Here is a 20,458-nt window from a genome sequence, read left to right on the forward strand (position 1 = left end):
CACCATTGAATGTCATTTGGGGGGTTAGCCAACGCGACCGGACACAAGACGAGGGACCGAAAAATGACCGAAACGACCTTTATTGGAGAAGATCTCGTTCAAAGTGTTGATGCACACAGAGGTTCTTTCTTGTCCTTATTGACTGATGTTCTGCTTGGTTCACATGGATGGCATGTAGCAACTTCCTAAGGCCAGAAATATGCCGAGTTCTTCCACCGTCACACAAACAGCTTCTGGACTTCCCAGTGGTCAAGTGTGGACATGGAGCCATTTCTGCTTCAGCTGGTGTACTGTAATCCACCTGGAGCTGCAGCGTTGTTACTACAGCCTAACAGGTGGTGATAATGTGCTGGTTTGTGCAACATCTAATAAAAAAGAGAACAAAAAGACCTTAGGGAGCTTTGTGATCACCTCATGATAGACCATCCAAATATAATTCATAACAAGAAATCTCCTCTCATGGTATTTGTTCAAAACAAGATAGTTGTTCTGCTGCCATTGTTGTTCTTAGTGGTTTAACTTTGACTTCTTAGGGGTCACCTTTTGAAAACGGGTGCTAATCACTAATATATGATGCTAGCTAGACACAGCTTCATTGTAACCTCTAAATCCTTTTGGTCTTTGTTTTAAATTAATTGAAACCTGTTTTAACTGTCATGGTGCGATGCGGCAGGAAGTCCTGTTTCGAAAGCTGGTAATTGTAGTTCTTTCGCTGTTCGGAGTTAGCCTAAACCAGTAGTGGCAGGTCGAAGCTAAACATGAACTGGAGATCAGCCACAAATCTCTGATCAGTGGAAATCACTGAAATTTACTTCACACGGGTTTTCTGCTTGAGCCGACTGTGAGGCACGAATCCAACCTAAACTCTGACATTAATCAAAGACCCTTCTTACTGAAAGGCACAGACCTTGTTCTGCAGCACTCCGGATTGACACGCTGTCGTCTACATCCCAGTCCAGCTGAGCTTCAGGGGGAATTTGCTGGACAAACGAGTCCAGTCCATGGAGACTTCACCTTGAAGGTGTCAAATTTCCATTGAATTCCTGGAAGCTACCCAGAACTATCCATTGGACGTCAAGCTGGGGAATGAGCAACCTATTCTAAATTGGAAACTTTCTATGGGAATGATGAAAACTGATGAGAATAAACTGGAAATGTGATGTTTCATTTAGTCCTCACAAATTCTCGTTGTTTTCCAAGGCAAGTTTCCAATATAGAAAATTCCTGGAATTTTGCAACCCTATTCGCCTACTAAAGCAGGGCGCCAGAGTCCAACTCTTAGAGGCGATCCCACTTTTATCAGCAAATGTTGACTAAAACATTATTGGACATGTGAGCTTCTGAACACACAGACAAAAATTACTGGTCCACTGAGTAAGCTCCAGCCTCATATGGCCTATTTCCACAGCTAAATGCAAGAAATGTTTATTCCAATGATTGCAGCATGGTACACATTAGATAGGAAAGATAATCATGGTTTAATCTGCCCTTTCTCTTCCAACACGTCTGCTCTCTGACTGCATGATTCTCTTTGACGGATAAGACACTAATGTCTGCTAAGGCAAAAAAAGTAGACTTGTTCAGCCCGATTGATTGGAAACAGCCGACAGACGATGAATATAGAAGAGCTGGCACGTCCGGCGCATCCCACCATTCCTCCGCTTTGGTAAGTAATGCTATGTTCTGACAAGTTGTACAGTGGATCTGCGGGAACAGCTCTGGTCTTGGCACACGTCCCCGATGACTAAGCAGTGGCTATTGGCCATGTTTGCTCTGGCAGAGAGGAAAAAGAAAATATGGGAACGACGTTTGAGGAAGAGCTGACAAATGTCTTCTGTAAAAAGAGAAGTCGTCCCAGCAGGAATGGCTGTCACTGTTAAACGCCTTTGGCAAAGCATGTGAAATACTACAGTCAGATCAACAGATGAATGAAGATGAAAGAACTTGAAACAGAAGAAGGCATACAGAGTAGGTTTGAACAGAAATAGCGCTCTCTGGTTTTCCTCCGAGGATTTATTTCCTAGTGCGACAACAAACACCAGCGGTTCGGATTGCAACCGTCCAACCGAGATCTTTATTTTTCCCCTCTTTATCCGTGTGCCCTGTAACAAATAATTAATAATGCATACACGGGAGTCCGGGGAAGCTCAACACTCTGTTAGACTGAGCAGATGACAGCTATTCATGGGTTTAATGTTGAGTGGGAGGGACAGGAGAAAATCTGCTTCACAAAGTGACAAGTGCGTTACACAGAGCAGTTCTGCAAAAAGAGCCAAACAGATTTATCATTTCATCACTGCAGCCTCATCTGAGTGGCTCTTCCATCTCATTACACCTCCAGGTGTCCACTGATGCTGTTGTACTACATATACCATCAGATCATTAACAGTCTAGAAATGTAACTTTGAACAATCTGGTTTTCTTTTATTCTCCTGTGTAGTCGTGGACAATAGTTCAATATCAATATATATTGCAATATGAATTTATTCAGTAAAAGGTGACATGACATTTCCAATATTTCAATATACATTACAGCCTATGATCGATTTGTCACTGACTGTAGTTCTGGGTTTTATGTCATTTTATGTGTTTTATATTTTAAAGCAAATATTTCTAAAATGTTATATTGGAGGAGTTTTATAAACAATTGTCATAAGGTTGTACAGGCATCTGTTCTGGGCATTCTTTGCAGTCTTTCTGAAGATTTTATTTTGTTTATATCGATATTGTAATTATATCGTATCGAGAGGAGTTAAGGAATATATCGTGATATATCGTCCAGCCCTACCACTGTGTGAAGTCAGTTGTGGATGAGAACAGAGCTCAAACTAGGAGTGGGACATTATCGTACTGTTTTATCGTTATCAAGAAATATTTCTCATCATGATTAGAATTTTAATTTACCTTGACAATACCAGTATTGTCTGGATTGTGATTTTTGCTATTACTGCCACTGTTACTTTCTTAAGAGCATCAATAAACCAATGAATACATTTAAAAATATAATTGCAGTTACTGTGTGCAATTTTGTGATAAAAACACACTTCTTTATGTAACTAGTGTCCTGATGAAACATATTTCGAATTTTGTTGCAATATATAATATGTTACATTATTAAATATGTTTTTTTAAGACAGTATTTATGTTTATTGGGCTATAACTAACATGCAGTCAAGTTACCTATCATCACTTTTATTGTTATCACAATAGTACCACAATATATTGTGATTAATATCGCACATCGACATGTGGAGGAAGTTAGGAACATTCCAGTTGCTAGATGACTCTACCCACTGAGCATCAGCCGCTCACAGAAGCTGGGTCCTAACGTGGAAACGATTAATCAGAGAAGCTGTAGAGACGGAAGACTCCTGCGACAGGGCAGTTCTGCAATCCACAAACTCTATGAAAAGAGTGTAAAAAAAGAAAGCTCTCGTTTAAAGCAAGCCTTAGGAAGTCAGAGCCTCAAACATTTAGATGAAGGTGCTCTGGTTAGATAAGACATTTCTTTATTGTCTTGTCTAGAGGCAAAACGCTGTGTGAGGTAGAAAACCAATGTTCTCTCCCCAATCTGACCGAGCTAAGAGGATTTCACTGACAAGAAGAGGCGAAAATTTCAATATCTTGGTAAAAGTTGATAAGATCCCTTCCCAAAAGATTTGCAACTGTGATTTCTGTGAGCGCCACCCACCGTGGGGTCGCTCAAGCACGTCACACTTTCCAAAGTTGCATTTGAATAAAAAAAAAAAAAAAAAAAAAAAAAAAAAAAAAAAAAAAAAAGGAAAACCATGGATAATTTTCCTTCCACTTCAGAACTACGCACTACTTTGCAGAAACGGGATTGCAAAGTGGCAAATAATAATCTAATGGGTACGAATAGTTTATCATCACTGCTATGCAAATCAAATCAGGTCCAATTTGATTGATCTTTCCAGGTGCTCAACTGCTTGATTGCCTTTTTTTCCCAGTTGCTGGCATAAAATTAACCATTTACTTTAATTTTCCAAATAAAAGTGGTCCAGAAAGAAAGTCCTGTTCAAGCAGTTTCTATTGGATTTTAGAAACCGTTTGTTCTCTTGTTTGGTAATTGTCCAGCTGCCGGTGTGTTTCAAACATTGGTCGGAGCATAAAACACTGAACCCCCTGGCTAAAAGCTGAACCAAAATAGGAAGAATCCGAATTCTGTGAGCTCTCAGTGGCTTGTGCAGATCAACATGAAAGACGCCTAATTTGTTTCACAAAGCGCAAACCAGCAGTAATGTAATCCATTGTGCAGGACCGGTGCAGAGGCTTGACTGGAAGAGTCCAGCCAAGAGTCTAAAAGGAGAACCTGATTAATCATTCTGGTGAGCAGCTTTACCAGCTGAGCAGAGGCAGAGCAAAAAGCACGGCGATGTTCAGACACAAATCCAGGGATCTGCACTCGGCGGGAGCCGGTCTCAGTGCGGGGAGCTGAATATTCACTAACCCAGATAAGTTGTTAATAAAGAGCTGCACAAAGACAAGCATGCGACGCAGCTGTTTGTCATGTTTTTATCTGTATTCTGTCTAATAAACCTGGCACTGAAAGCCAGGACGCTGTGGCCATGCTGCCCACATGATTCTGAGGAGAGGAGGAGAGATTGAGGTATGGGGAGGGAAATGAGAGGAGAAAATGAAAGGAAAAAGGAAGCTGATAAAAAAGGAAGCGGAGTCTTACAGTGCCACACAAAACGTGTTCATGCCTCTTGAGATTTTCGGCATTTCATCGCTACGCAGCCAGATCTGCATAGGCAGTCCCATTCTAGTGGTGGTGGATGAGAATGATTGATGCATTTCCTACAGAACATTGTGAAAGATGTAACATGCCACCACCATATAGTGCTTGCCAGTCTTCCATTAAGACCCAATTTGTGAAGCATATGACTCAAAGGCTACGCTCACACAGCAGGGAAGGGCAACCCAAATCTGATCTTTTTGCCCACATGCGACCTATATCTGTCTTTTTAATGCCAGTGTGAACGGCCCAGTTCCGATCTTTTCACCTCCCAAAAAAATCCAATTAGTGCCACTTCCATATGTGGTACTGATTTGGATACATGTGGGATATTTTTAAAAGTGTCCGCAGTCTGTCACGTCGCATTTCATCCCTCTATTACGTCACTCTCCAGTCTCTCACTTCACATCCACACACAGTGATAGCAGTTAGCGCTGCTTTCTTCTTACCTTAATTTGTCCTGCTATGATGTGTTCTTAATATTGTCGGCTCCCATTGCTCAACAACTTTCTAATAATAATAATAATGAGAGACGCTGGCCGGTGTTGCCCCATCATATTCTGTGACTCCAGGGGCTCTGATCGTTTATAATACAAAGTTTAATTAAAAGAAGAACATCGGTAGATGTACCTGCGGCTGCAGTTTAACTTGCTTATAATGATTAAAATGATAAAAGTAAAACTAAAGCTTATAGTTGGGCTTTCAAAACCCAGCCAACTTAGGTAAGACATGACTAATATTTAGAACCGTTCAAAGGGTTTTAAAGCGCTGTTCCAGCGTAGATTCATGTAGATTGCATATCCAGTCTGTTTATTAAAGAGGCTCTGTTTGTTCTGGTGGAGTCACATAATATGATGGGTCGCAGAAAATGGTGCAACACCTGTCCAAAAACATGACTGTTTTTGGCACCAGCAACCCCCGCGACCCCATGAGGGATTAAGCGGGTTTGAAAATGGATAGATGGACATCTAGAAACAATTACATTCACCATTGCTTCCGTAAGCAGCGTGCTGCTCTGTCACGTCTCCTGCTGTTATCTGCGCATACCTGTCACTTTGGAGTCTTGAACCGTTCAGACAGCACTATAATGGCAGTCGCATTTAATAGTATGAAATGCCACCACAAACAAAAATCCGATCTCCGCAAAAAAACCGGAATTGAGCATCAAGACCTGCAGTGTGATTGTAGCCATAGTTGTCGACAGATTCTCCCACCTGAGCTATGAATCTCTACAGCTCCTCCACAGTTACCATGTGCCTTTTGCACTGCAAAACTGATCTAAAAATAAGTAAAATGTTCTTAAAGTTAGTGTATTTATCCTTGATTTGAGCAGGTAATTAAGATTATCTGCCAATGGAATGAGTATTTTGACCCCTTAAAATAAGATACTGCACTTGAAATAAGATGGTTGAGATGAATTGTTCCTATTCTAAGTGCAAAATTCTTATTCCATTGGCAAATCATCTTATTTACCTGCTCAAATCAAGGACAAATACACAAATTTTAAGAACATTTTACTTATTTCTAGTTCCGTTTTTGCAGTGTGGCTGCAAACCTATCATGGCTTGATAGGTTTGTAGCTATGCCATACTCTTTCCATCTTCAGATGATGGACCGAACGCTGCTTTAAACCTCTCCTCAACTTCCTCCCTGAGGATGATGGACTCTGTTTACTGCTTAGGTGACTTCTGAAGACAACTTTTATAGGGGCAACAGAGTAAGTGGGGCTGAATACATGTAAACCACCTTCTGAGATAGACCTTTTAAAACATAAAAAAACCCAGACCATTGTCCTTTCATTGCACAATTATGAACCACCTTTTGTTGGTCCATCAAATGGAATCCTCATGAAAAGTACTGAAGTAACCAGACAAAATATAAAAGGGTTCGGTGTACGGATACTTGCAGGGGGCTGTATAAGGAGCCCACCCCTACAGACACTGAGTTTTGGACTGGCAGCTGGTAAACAAGGCAACGGTCCCGCAAAGCTTTTCACAGTTAATCTGGGAGGAAAGGAAGATAAGTGACATGAGGAAACCTTATTCTTCCTTGCTTATCCATTTGTGGTCTGATGCAATTGGTTGCAAAGGTCCTGCAGGATTGCTGTCCCCTTTTTCTCCCTTCTTTGCAGAACTTTATGATTTCCAGCAGCGAGGGATTTAAATATTTACATGCCCCAATCCAAATTAAATCCCCCCTTTCATTTCGGCTGCCTCCCCGTCCTTCGGCAGCCGCTTGCTTCCTCAGCAGGTAGAAAACAATGTCCCCTTAGCCCCTCGGCCGACGGGTCCGGTAAAACACAAGCGGCACGCAGGAATACGACATATGACACAGTGAAAGCGTATAAAAACGTTGTTTACAACAATTGATCGAGGAGGAGCCGACTGAGAGCGCGGTCATTATGAGTTACGGTTATGACGGAGCTTTATTGGCCACCTGATGATTGTGATGCCAGAGCAGGAGCTGTGAGGAGGGACGGGGACAAACAGCTGAAAAAGGCAAACCCCGCTCTTTCTGTAGAGAAGACGGAGTAAAGAAAAGGGTGGCTGCCATTATGTGACTTCAATCAGTGTGGCTGGTCACTTTATAAAAAAATGACAGTGGTTCCTTTTTTAAACGTATTAGTTCGGATTAGTCCCTCTTGCGGCAGAATTTCTATATAATAGTTGTCAGACTTGAAACAAGTTCTTCCTGGATGATGTGCCAAACACTCCTAAGCCTTTGCTACAAAAACAAACTAACATAATTTGGGAAAGAGAACCCATTTCTTTGGTCTTGCAGAGCAGGTAAAGGCCTTTAGAGTCCATCCGACTGGGCAAATATAGCAACGATATGCAGCAACGATATGCAGGAGGTGAGCGCATACCTCCTGCAAATTAGCATCCGACCAAATATTGAGCCCAGGCTGTCTTGGATTATAGATTAATTGCATTAAATTGTAACGTATTTGACCTCAGTTCAAATTTTATTTTCTCTTTGATTAATTTTGTTGAAAGTTAGTGCTAGATGCACAAAAACCCCTTTTTTATATTAGGAGGGGAAGATTTAGAGTAGATTTTTTTTACCAATTTTAGCAAGCCATAATTGACTGAATACTGCAAAAACTGGACAATACCAGCACCATGCTGTACGGAGGAGTTAAGGCTGTTTTACTTGGATACCTGTTTTTACCTTCTTCAGACATAACTAAGGAGTTCACTGGGTGCATGTGAGTTAGATAAATATAGAGGATGCAAACGTCTCCTACTGCAGTGTTGGAGTTGCAAAAACACTGTTGCCTATTTGAACAGAAGATGCCGTGTTGAGCTTTGTTTTCGGTGTGGAGCTCAGCGGGGAAAGCACAAAGTGTGGTAACAGAAATAAACACAACAGCAGAAATGAACGGAGAGTTTGCACCAACAGTATAGGCTGAAGTGACACCAAAATCATTTATGAATCTAACATTTACAGCTCCTGTTTACGTCATTTCCAACGATACATCAGAAAAATACTCATTTCTAGAAAACGCCATCTTGATGTTGCTTTTGTTGATTTTGCTTGTTTTCTTAGATAACAGCCATTAAAATATTTTTTCCAACAAGTAAAGGTTGAGAAATTTAAGTATTCATAATAAGAGTTTTGGCTGTACAGTTGCACAGTTAGTAGCTGCGCCATGGTAAGGTACCTTGATTTTGCAATAACATCACCTTTTAGGTTAGCTCATATCTAAAAAACAAATTACCAACTAGGGATGAAAGTTCAATGCTCTAAAAGGGGCCAAAGAAATTTAACATTTGTTGAATTAATGAGCAAGTAGGTTGAGCTGCCCTCAGTTGGAGCCACTCCATGAACTCAGCATTTTGAGGTGTATGTCTGCACTGAAACTTCATCAGCGCAGACAGAGCGTCTGCATAGCATCTCATGACATAAACTAATGTTATAATTGGGGCATTGCTAGTACACTTGAGATGGAGTTCAATACTTTGGTAGTAATAAAACATATGTATAGAATATATATGTCAGTTTTTAAATATTGACAAAGAATCACATATGATACTGTACCCAATATATTGGAAGGTGATGCAGGAGTGTCATTTACTTAAGGCAAAGTACATGTTAAGTAATTGAAATGCAAGTTGGATATGCAATAGTGGTATTATGGGTGTAAGGTCAACAGGTTCTGTTAAGATCCACCGTCAAAAAAGTCACGTTGAGAAATCTTTGCATGATTAGTCCAGATGACGCTATTTATCTAAACTACAACACATTTAGAGTGGAGCATACAAAGCACATAGAAAGGAGTATAAGGGAGGGCTTCTGTCACAACTATATTTTCCAGAGAAATTACAATGACCTTGAATCATTAACCACTGGCCAGCTGGCTGCAGCATCATTTAGTGTTCCCTTGTTAGGTATTTGCTGTCAAAGAAAAAGGCTCAAAGTTGTCCAGGTAACAGGGAGTTTGATGCTTTCTCCTTGGGTCTAGAAGTTGACACAGCCCTTACAGTTGGATTCAGACTTGTTCGGCTTTATCTCAAAGCATCATAGTTTTTTCGCCACTTTTAAAATATGGAGGGAAAAATAAGTATCTGTATGTGTGCGGAGGGGTGTCCTCTGTGATGAATGACTGGGAATTAGAGTGTGCAACGGGGGTGGAGGGTGTTACTGGAGTGCTTTGCTCGGCTGAAACAGCCTCCAATTACACCGAGGGTGTGAAACCGTCTATAGCACCCCGATTAGCCTGTCTGTCATCCTGTGACAGCGGCGAACAGCATAGCTGGCTCCGGTTTGCCGCTGTGCGTGCCACTTTGCAGGAACACATTTTCTGTCAGGCAAAGTGCACACCAGAGGCCATAAATCCACGGCCCCAATCAAAGGCTGCTTCTAACAATTCGGCAAAAGCCTCGCCTGACCATTAGCACTATGCCGTCCCACCTCCCGCAGCACATCCATCGCCGGCACCTACGCCCATCTCCTCAGTGAGCTCTCCTCCATTAGCTGCTCAAAATGGCATGTTTCATAGAGGTGCAGGCAGCCAACACCAGCAGCTGCTTGTGGTAGCAGATGCCCGTGCGCTTAGGGGGAACAAATGACTTGTGCGTCCTTTATAGCCCTCAGAAGAGCTAAAAACAGACATGAAGGGTTATAGTGAGAGTTCAAAGGGAACCTGAGCACTGTGTAAAAGAAAACAACAAGAAAGCATGAGAGAATGGGTGATAAGTGGGGTTTAGATGTATTTGAGGAACGGACTTGCTTTCTGCTTTTAGAAACGAGGGAAGGTTCAGCTAAGTACCAGAACTGCTTTTCTCTGTGCCACCTGGCACACAATCCACACATCTGCGGGCACAAGAAAAGAAAGCAATGCTGACAGTTTCATAGACATGTGCAGCTCTGTGTCTGATACGGTATCAGCAACAAGATGATGTTCGGCGGGGGGACTGAGCTGCAATCAGCGTCAGTGTTGTGTGCGCCTGAGGACCGACTGGTAATGCCTGACCAATGTCCTTTCAAGAGCAAATTCCTGACCAGATCTCCGGGTCCCTGAGCAGCAACGTGCGTGGGTGGGCTGCAAATGTCCCGCGTGACAATCAAAGTCAAATTCACGCCTGACCACAACGAAGCCGAGCCAGGAAATGAATGCTTAAAAGTCTTGCGCCGGCTCCGCAAAAAGGCCTTCGACGACGACGGCATGCAATCCCACGTTTCTTTCAGCATGCAACAGCATGTCTCCGCTCTCCCAAAGCTCATCACAGAGCCACTTGTGTTTGGAAGCAGATCCCGCCACGCAACAGATGGAAATTGAATTCCTTTAATCGGCCCGACCGACTGCCAGCGGACAGAAGCCGACGATGCTGGGAGGAAAAAAAAAAAAAAAAAAGCCTTTGAGATTCTGTCCAGCTGAGAGTAGCGCAGCCCTCACAAAGCTTGTAGGGCACACGGTTAGAGCAATCTATTTTCCCCCACTTACAGGTGCCATAAGGTGGCTGTTTTACAAGCCACATTTCTATCTACCGTGACATTCGACAACGCTGCCACCTTTGACCACATGCTTAAAGAGTTTACTGAGCTTTAAAATTAAGGACAGCACAAATGTACATGAAGAGGAGGCCTCTCCCAGAAGGAATACCCTGATAATAGAGTTCGGACTCTTTTACAGCAACTTGAAAGGACAGATTTTATACAACCCTGAGGCAGTCCGCTGGGTATTGAACTCAGTGGAGTAAAACAACATGACTGACATAACAGTGGTATCAGTTTATCAAACTATTTCAAAACTATGCCTGGGAAGTTTATTTTAGCTCTTTATGTGGCTCACTGTCCGGTTTGCACAAGAGATGCACAGAGAAAGAGGCTGGTGACTGGAATCAGACGATTCTATGCTCAAGTTGCCCTGATTCGCCCGTGAGAAACTAAAAATCCACACATTTTTCATCAAGTGATTAAAAAAAGTTATCCAAGAGCTAACAGCTTGTGCTGACACAACAGTATGCCACCACTCTTGGCGTGGATGTTGTTACTGAGTGAAGAAGTCTCAGTTAGCTGTTTTCAGTGTCCATCACTAAAATGTCTAAAACTGAAGCTAGAAGAAGAACTTTCCGCAGGCTTTGTTTTGCTATTGATGATAACACTTGTGTATTTAGTGAAGGGGATATTGGGTCAACAGAACATCCTTTTTCATTAATATATGTACTGTAAAGCATTATGGGTGATAGGCACTACTGGTTTTTCTCCAAAATCCCAAACTTACTTACATTTTCCAAAAAGGAAATTATTTTTAGGACTCTAAAGGAAGAAAAGAGATTTGAAAGTGTTATGAATATCACAATTGTTATGGGCACATTTTTCATTTAACAAATGTCGTTTCTTAAAAACTTTCCCCACTTTTCACAAGCCATTCTAACAATACTTCTTATCTCTAACTTTCATGGTCGGACAAACAACATGTGGAACTGTATCATATGATCTAAAACTTTAGATCGAATGAAAACCCATAGTCTATTATTTATTTCACTGTTTTCTTCCATTACTAATGTGTGTGTTTTTATTGCTTTTTATCCATGGATAATCTCACATCTTCACCAATTTACTTTTGTTTCCTTCACCTCTGTGTTTGGATACCGCCTGTGCTGGCATGCTATAGAATCGGGAAGTTATTTGACAGTAATACCATATTTGCAGCAAAAATTGGTAATAACAATAAAAAAAATAAGTAGCTTCATTTTAAGATGCATCTAGAAAAGGAAACTGTATTTTCTACAGCCAAAATGATCAAGTTAATCGTTATGCTAATCAGTGACATCTTGTTAAACTGCGGAGCTGTGAAACAATGACTGCTCTCTTGGAAACATGGTGTGACGCTTCCTCTGGACTTAATAGAAATACTGATCATAGCAGAAAGACTCCCCAAGGCTTTCCCACGGTTACAATAAATAGTTGAAAGGTAAGGTAAGTTTATTCATACAGCACTTTTCAGTAAGAAGACGATTCAAATTGCTGTACATGAACAGAAAAAAAACATTACAGACAGGAAAAACAAAGGAATAAGCTAAGTAAATCCTTGACTGGACTTCTTTCATCCATTAACAAACATACAGAAACACTTAGCTTATTTCTTATTGTTAATAGAAACAATTAAGTATATTCTTGGAGAATTTTGATCTAAAGTAATTTTGTCCAACCTTTCCAAAGCTACAAATAGGATAACTTTAAGATTGAACAATCTAGTGCACAATCGTAAAATAGAGCTTGTTCTCTCAAACTTTAAATTGAATATCATGTTGTATTTTGAAATGATCTAGAAAAAAACTTAATTACTTCCAGATTTGGCGGTGTGCATAGAAAACCCACCTAAACATCCCCCTCACGTTCAACAAAGTGCCTGCAACATGTTGATTTCCTGAAACACAATGACTCTTGAATGTCAGTCTTCAGATTGCAGTAATTAATTCATTCAATGAGAGCCGCCTTAGGTATGAGGAAGGTAACGGCGACCTTAGTTGGGCGAGTCGAGCCATGAAATCAAATGTGTGGCTCTGGAAAACAGAATCTTTATTTCATTCCCTTTGTCTAGCCGTCCCTCCGCAGAGAGCTCGTCTACGTTTCGACCAATCCAGTGAGCAGCCGTGGAAGAATACAGCCAGCGTATCGCATTAGGCCCACTGCAGGAGTTTGTAAGTTAGTAAGGCCAGATGCATCCCAGCTAACGTAGGGATGATGAATAGTCAGAGCGAATCAGAGTGAATCAGAGGTCGCATGCCCTGCAGCGGGGGTGTAATATGGGGAATACAACCGGTTTAGCAACATACTTTAGTTTAAGGGGCTGTTACCTTTTTACACATAGGCCCTGGTTACTTTGGATAACTGTTTACCCTTAATAAAGCAAATCAGCATTTAAAAACTGATTTTTGTATTTACTCAGCCTTTGATATTATCCGTTTTGTTTGCTGACCTTTTGAATTGTGACAAAAAAGTAAGAAAGAAGAGGGAGACGCTTCCACCGTAACCCAACGACGTGTCCTGTAGTTTCCTGCTTCATCATGCCGTGGACATGATTTGTGGCATCTTGATTTGGGTTTGGACACCACCTGTCCTTTTTAATGGCCCATGTGCTGCCTTTCAGCACCGCACAGATGGATCTCCAGCAGGCGTACCTGGTAATGGGAGCCGGCAGCGCGTCACAGCTATCTGGCCGCGCAGCAACGTCGCCGCTCCCATATACAGACGTCTGGCCGCTCCGGTCATCCATCACAGAGCTTTCTCGCCAAGTCAACAGATTCTTGTGCTGGTGGGCGGCGTGGGGAGGGCCTCTCCACTCCGTCTGCAGCAATAAGGCTGAGTGCGTGTAGCTTTTTTTACGGCAGAGGCGAAACATGTCGCGGGCCAATGGAGCTATCTTTCCACGCAGACGCTCCGATTGCTCAGACGGGAGAAAGTCAGGATGAATTGCTTGTTCAGCTGGGACAATGGCAGTTATTTACAATTTAGTTTTATAGTCAACCCAATAATAACACTGGTTTTCCCAGACCAAGGCTCAAAATGCCTCTTCCTAGCAAGGCTGGCAAGATTAAAGGTGAGATTACCTTTTCTACAAAGGGCCAGGTTGTTTTGGGCAGGCATTGCATTCCTTTAAAAAATAAAATCCTCCCAATAGATCCCTGGAGCAATTCAAAAATAATAGCCGTTTTGCTGGGAAAGAAAACAACATGTAAAGGCATCATCTAAATGTTGCCTTAGAGCTTTACCTGTATCAGAAGAACCGACTGGGAAAGACAACGGCATACAACGGCAAAAGTCTCCATCCCGCATGGACTACTCCACATTTCTCATGTCACAGCCCTAAACGGTAATGTGTTTCATTAGAATCTGATGTGACAGGCCGACAACGTTCTACATAATTGTTAAGAGCAATATACTACTTGGCTTTTAAAACATTTGAACTCATCCACCCCAGACTGCATAATTTGTAGAACCTTACTTTTCTGCCACCACAGCTGCAGCTTTGCACATATAGAACCTGACCTGAGGGGGTGAAACCGCCCATCAGACCCCGATCAGCCCGTCTGTAATCCTGCAAAGAGTGGGCATTTCTTCTTTGCTAAATACTTCAGGATCCCCACAGTATTATGCTGCCACTACCATGTTTTACTCCAGGGTGGTGTGTTTGTGCCTGACCTGCACTCTTAGTTTTTCACCACATGCAGCAATTTGCATGTAGGTAAAAAAACAAAAAACAAATGAAAACCATGATAAAGTTTTTTATCCACTTCACAAATTAAGCTTTACGTGACAAAATGTTTTTAAAAAAAAAAAAAACAACAGGTTAAAAGGATTTCAAATTCATCAGTGAGCATCAGCAACAACATTGATTGTGTGTCCTGAGCCAGCCGAGGTTCAGCGGCGCGCGTCTTTCCTTCCTCGGGCTGATCACATAGCTTTTTATATCTGTCCACACAGCGCTTGACTGACGCTCGCCTCCAGAAGCTGAGCTCAGCTGGCGTTCACATGAACTCACTCATAGACTCCCATCATATACCGTATAGCCCTGCACAGGCCCTCTGCACCCTCATTTCACTGCAAGATGGCACAAGAAAAAAACAACTTGTGTGGGTGAGCACGAAATATAAATAGACATCTCCGTTGCGCCAAAGCACGGCCCGCCGAGGGAAGCATAGGTGCTTCTGACTTCCAGAGGATTTCTCTGTGCTACAGGCGACCTTTACAGACACGACAGGCGGCGCTGACGGCTCCATCAGTCCTGTTAAGCAGCTGCTTTCAGACAGCGATCTCACAGAATCATTTATTATCCCCTCGCCGTCCAGTAGGCATCGCTTAGAAAGCAACAAAAAAGGGAACGTGTGCAGCTCGAGCAAACGTGGAAAGCATTGCCGAGTATTTCTCTTAGGAACATTTTTCTCCGTTACCTTGGCACTAGGTGCATTGGTGACTAAAGAGAGAGGACCGCTGCGGCCTGATGCAAAAGGACGGGCATGTCTCTGGCGTCTCCAGGACTTGTCGTTTGCGTCTGCATGCTCTTCCTCCAATCTGCATCGTAAATTGGGAGCAGGAATGAAGCAGACGGCGCAGGCTTAACACGATCAGCCGAGGTTGCCGTCGTCACCGTGCAAAGCTCTGCAAGCGGTTTAGAAATCGCGACAAGACGCATTTTTTAATCAAACAATTTGTGTCACATCACCAATGGGCCAGCACGGTGTTTGACTACCTTCCTCTGGATGGGAGCCGCTCCAGGATCAGAGAGCAGAAGCTCCGGCTGCAGATCAGACGCATTAAAGCCCAGTTTCATCCCATTCATCTGATCCACAAGCCCAATGAATTAATCATCACATGGAGCTCCATGCTTTGGTTTGATCACCACTTTAAGGTGAGGAAGCTTCACAGTGATGATGCAACACATCAGCACAAGCGATGCATTGCTCTAAGTGATCATTGTGTAGTGGGTGCAGTTAGAGACACTGAAATGTCCTGTTTTATGCCGGTTCTTGTTCAAAAAAAGATAACAAAACAACAACTATGAAGCATTTTAGTGAACAGCCGTTCTTTCTCGGGTCAACTGGCCATCGTTATCAGTCCATAGACTCAGGCATCGGTACATTTTCATCTATAAAGCTGTCCTTGCACTGTTCTCGCCTTATTCATCTTTATGTCACTCAGACAATCCCGGCACAGACTTCACTTTCAGGCCTTAATCTCCTTCAGCGCTGTGGTAATACGATCAGAACTCAGGAAAAAAAAGCATTTCCTTTCCCTGCCTCATCAACTTGGAACTCCCTAGAGCTGGATCTAGAGTCCTCTGGGACAATTTCAATTTATTTTAAGAAAAATTGAAAAATCTTCCCACACAACTTGCTCTTGTTTTCATATTTTATTTGCTTATTTATTTTTGGATCAAATGTGTAAATTATTTGCGTTGTCACGGCGTTTTCAACATTGCTGTTGTTGTTTTCTCTTTTGTTGGATCTTAATGAGATAACCTGTATAAGTAAAGGTTAAAAAGCATGCTGCTGCCACCCCTAAGCTTTACAGTGGGGATGGTGTGTTCACTGGGATGCAGAGCGTCACTTTTCTGCCACATGTAAAGCTATGCAAGAAGGGAAGAAGAAACTGTTGTTTGATTTACCACAAAAAAAACATTAATCAGAAATTCAGAGTATCTTCCTCCACACTTTCTTTCAGCAAAGACACAGCTGAGCCCAACGGCTTCCTGTAGCTGGGTCTGTGTTGCATTGTGGGAGGCAGTAGCGTAGACAAGCTAAGAAACGCCTGTGTCCCTGTCTTATATTATAACTTCCTATGTAACTTCCAAAACTCCTTCTCCAAATCATTCGGCATACTTATCAGATCATTTTGCGTGAAACAGTACCCACAAAACACCAAAGATAGGATGAACCTCCCAATGTTTCTGACTAGCTCGCTCTACAGCATCCGCTTCCTGTATTTACGTTCGGTACTCCCGCCCCAGACTCATCTGACCAGTAAAGAGACTGAACGTTCTCGTCTGGTTTGGTCCGTTTGGAGTTCTCTCTGTATGAAAAGAAACCGGACCGTCAGAAAAAGTTACTCTCATCAACTAAGTCGGACCAAAGTAAAGAAACTTTAGATGTGAAAACGCCCTAATGCTGTACTACCACACAACCTGACGGTACGGCTACCATACCTTGGCCTTCCTCTGCCACCTGCTGCTGGGTGGGAGACTTCTTCTCCCTCCGTGTTCGCAGAGTCAGAACGCCCCCCCCCCCCCCATCTCTCCACAGTCCTGAGTGGTGAGCTAGAGAACACTGGATCACTGGGTTGTGTGCCGAGTCCCTCACTAAATGTTCTGTACACGACTGTATCAGCAGCACCCTCCCAGAGAGCATCATTATTGTGTTTTCTGACAACACCAGTGGTGTTGTGCTGGCTAAGTAGCGTGCCGATAACAACTTGGTCCTCCGCCCCTCTAACCACAGAAGTCCACACTTATGGGGGAGTTTATAGAGAGGTTGTCCAGCTTCAGGGTCCTGGATGTGCACAGTGACGCCGCCCACCAATGGGCCTGAAACACCTCGGCGATTGTGGAGAATGCCAAACAGCATCTGCAGTTTCTGGGAACTGCTAAGAGCATTCTACCGCTGCTCCTGTAGGAGGACACTGACACGTTACGTCTCTGTGTGATTTACAGTCCAACCGCACCATAGCTTACAAAAAAAGCAACAGAAAGGGTCATCAATACATCACACCCTCCAAAAAAAAAAATCACTAGCCATCCTCTTCGCTCACTAAAGGACCACTACAGCACCCGCTATGTCAAGCGAGAATGCAGCATCATGTGAGACAGCGCACACCCAGCACAGCCAGAGGTTAACATGCTGCCCTCCGGCAGGGGATACAGGCCGCTGCGGTCTCAGACTAAGAGACTCAGAAATAGCTTTTACAATCAGGCAATGGCGCTCATTCATACCTGAGGGAGGAGCCCCAATGTCATTGCTTATTGCAACTATATAACTGTGTAATAACAATATTTTCATCTTATCCATTTTCCACTCTATTAAATGTGCAAAACTGCAAATTGAGCAAACATTGTTTAATTGCATTTGGGATTATGGAAGACAGTTCATATCCAAAGGGGTCAAGTGCTGTTGTAAATCTTAGAGTAGAGTAAGACGCTGAGGCTGCATGATAAAGGAGAAGGAATGCACCCCGGCTCTCCCTTATCACACCTGCGCTCCTCCTGCCACAACTTGTCTGAACGCTCATGACTTGGAATCCCCTCTGTGCCGGGCCTCTCTGGTCGAAGGAGGCCGGATGTGTTGTGCGTGAATCCCCCTCAGATACCCTGGCTGGCGGCTGCACCCTTCAGAATGACTGCTCAGATCCGCCGCCCCTCAAAAATCCCTTCAGTGGAGGCGCTGCAGAGATAATCCCGCAGCGTCCCAGATCTTCGCTGGGACCGAGCCCCTGTGGGAGCTGGCGGGGAGATTTTGGAGTGCAGCGCCGGCCACTTTTGTAATCAGAGGAGAATTTAGTAAAGGGGGCAGGGGAGGATTTGCAGTGTCCCCGCAAATGCAGGTGATTACTTAAATGAACGCTGAACAGCAATGGTCTCCTACAGAGGGACTCAAGAGCCAGCAACCTGAACGAGAACAGTCAAAGCAACCACAGTTAGTTTCTAAACATGTTTGTTTCGTTTCGCTCCACCATCGTCCGATAGTGCTATGAGCGTTAGTACATCATTCATAGAATATTAATGTCCACTTAATGGTGTTTTGTGTAGCTTTATATCAAGCTAATGACTGATCACTACAGCGCCCTCTAGCGTCCTGGAGAAATATTTGGATGAATAAAATCAAGGGTATTGATTTTTACTGAGAAAATCATTCTTTAAAATAATGTTTTGTTTAACTCAGGATTTGCATTGTGAATTGGCTGAAACACATACCAAATGTTCAAAACTACTTACGCTAATTTAACCTCATTCACGTACTTTAAGATGAACTTTGGTTCTTTAACTCAGATCTGCAGTGACCAAGATTCACTGAATTATTCTTGTTATGGTTTTCAACCATTTTATTTTGTCCTTTTGTTTCTTCTGTGTGCACGTAGCTCCTTAGCTTAGCTTCTTCTTATCTTAATTTTGCTTAGTAGTTTTAGTTAAGCTTCACTAGCCTAGTAGAGAGGATTTGTTGATTGAAATATATGTTTAATTCAGATAAACAGCATTTTAAAGTGATCTTCTCTTGATGATCATTTTATTTCTGTTAATAAACTCTTGACCTTGAAGAGAAGTTGTCACTCCTTTATTCCATATATATGCAGAGTTTGCTGTTAAAATAATGCCAGTGCTTGAATCATCCCTTTCAACTATGGTCCTGATATCAGCTGTTTGGGCTGATATTCACCAGACAACAGACAAAGAGTTATTTATTAACCATCAAATTACCCTAAAACATGCATAATGGCACAGCAACTGTGTTCGTTCCCCCGCAGAAGTTGAATCTCGGATCTGGGAATGCTTGATGTCACACATGCAGTAACATGTTGGTTGCAGATCGAAGAAAGAAAGAAACAGTTGGATTTGTAAATAGCTGTGCTCCCAACGACCCTCAGTGCTAAAAGCTTGATTTCATGCGCTGAAACACCGAGGGGGGAAATGTTCACAGATAGATGTTTTCCAGCACTAAGTGTGCCTCTGGTGAAGCACAGTCCATACCTGCAGCCTTAACTACATTCTACATGAGCAGCAGACATACTGGGGGCTAAACCTTGGGCTGCTCGGTAAGCTCCCACCTTCTCTGCTGACATCAATGCTCTTTCCTCATGACCTATTGGGAACTTGGAAAGTCCAGATCCTAATCCCAAACACAACTATTAATGTGATCTGCTAATCTTTTGCCTCATGTGACGTCACGGACCCCCAACAGAAAGCAAGGCAGAATTTGCTTGTTGTTTTTCCTCCTTAAAATGCTGTAACCTAATCAGTGAAAGCCTGCCGTGGAAATCCATACTTCATTACGCAGGGGTGTTTTCTACCTGCGGCGCACATGACCTTTCTTTACTGATGGTCTCTTTAAACCTTTCACGGTGATCAACAGACATCATCAGAGGACGTCAGATAGTAGTTTCCAGTACTGGTCAATCAACGATGAACCCCCCTGCGAGCTGCTGCGCCTCATGGAGCCGCTCCTCGCAGAGCAGCAGAGGCATTGCTCGGTGTGTCACCAACTCCCCACGCAAGTAAAAGCTTTTTGGTCTCAGAGTCACGCAAAGTTCAGCAGCTCCCGCATCAGTGAACAATGAAAGACTTCGTGCCATTTTCCCAGCAGCAGGATGAGGCACGCATGATGATCGAGGCGCTGCTGACCCACATGCGCAACAACGAGGACTCGCCCGCATCTCCGTCCCCTGGTCCCCTGGTCCCTGACGCCGTGCGGCGGCGGCGGCGTTCCGACAACTTACCGAGCTTTCCCCGGGACTCCTCCAGCTTCTGGATCTGGTTCTCAAGGAAGAACATGGCCACTGCGAAGGCGAGCAGCGCCAGCAGCTGCAACTTGGGCGGCATCATGACTCTGAGCAGCCCCATCAAATCATCCGGAGAGGAATTCGGTCACTCCATCCTCGGAAGAGAGAGGGACCCAAAACGAACCGCGGCTGCGGGGATTACTCAGCGGCGGAGGAGGACGGACATGGCCCTCTCTCCCTCGCCCGTCTCGGAGCGTGTGTGGATATCTC

The 20,458-nt window shown here is 43.3% G+C and overlaps 1 protein-coding gene across 1 annotated transcript in view; it reads right to left on the reverse strand.

Annotated features, from left to right (window-relative positions):
- Window positions 1-20,309, reverse strand: part of hs2st1a (heparan sulfate 2-O-sulfotransferase 1a) — a 42,761-nt gene extending 22,452 nt beyond the window's left edge. Inside the window, exon 1 of the mRNA XM_012861053.3 lies at window positions 20,186-20,309. Coding sequence (XP_012716507.2) covers window positions 20,186-20,309 — 124 coding nt within the window. The remainder of the gene's footprint in view (window positions 1-20,185) is intronic.
- Between the last annotated feature and the right edge of the window lie 149 nt (window positions 20,310-20,458).

The sequence above is a fragment of the Fundulus heteroclitus genome, chromosome 6 (genome assembly GCF_011125445.2).
Source record: "Fundulus heteroclitus isolate FHET01 chromosome 6, MU-UCD_Fhet_4.1, whole genome shotgun sequence".
In the NCBI taxonomy this organism is placed as follows: domain Eukaryota; kingdom Metazoa; phylum Chordata; class Actinopteri; order Cyprinodontiformes; family Fundulidae; genus Fundulus; species Fundulus heteroclitus.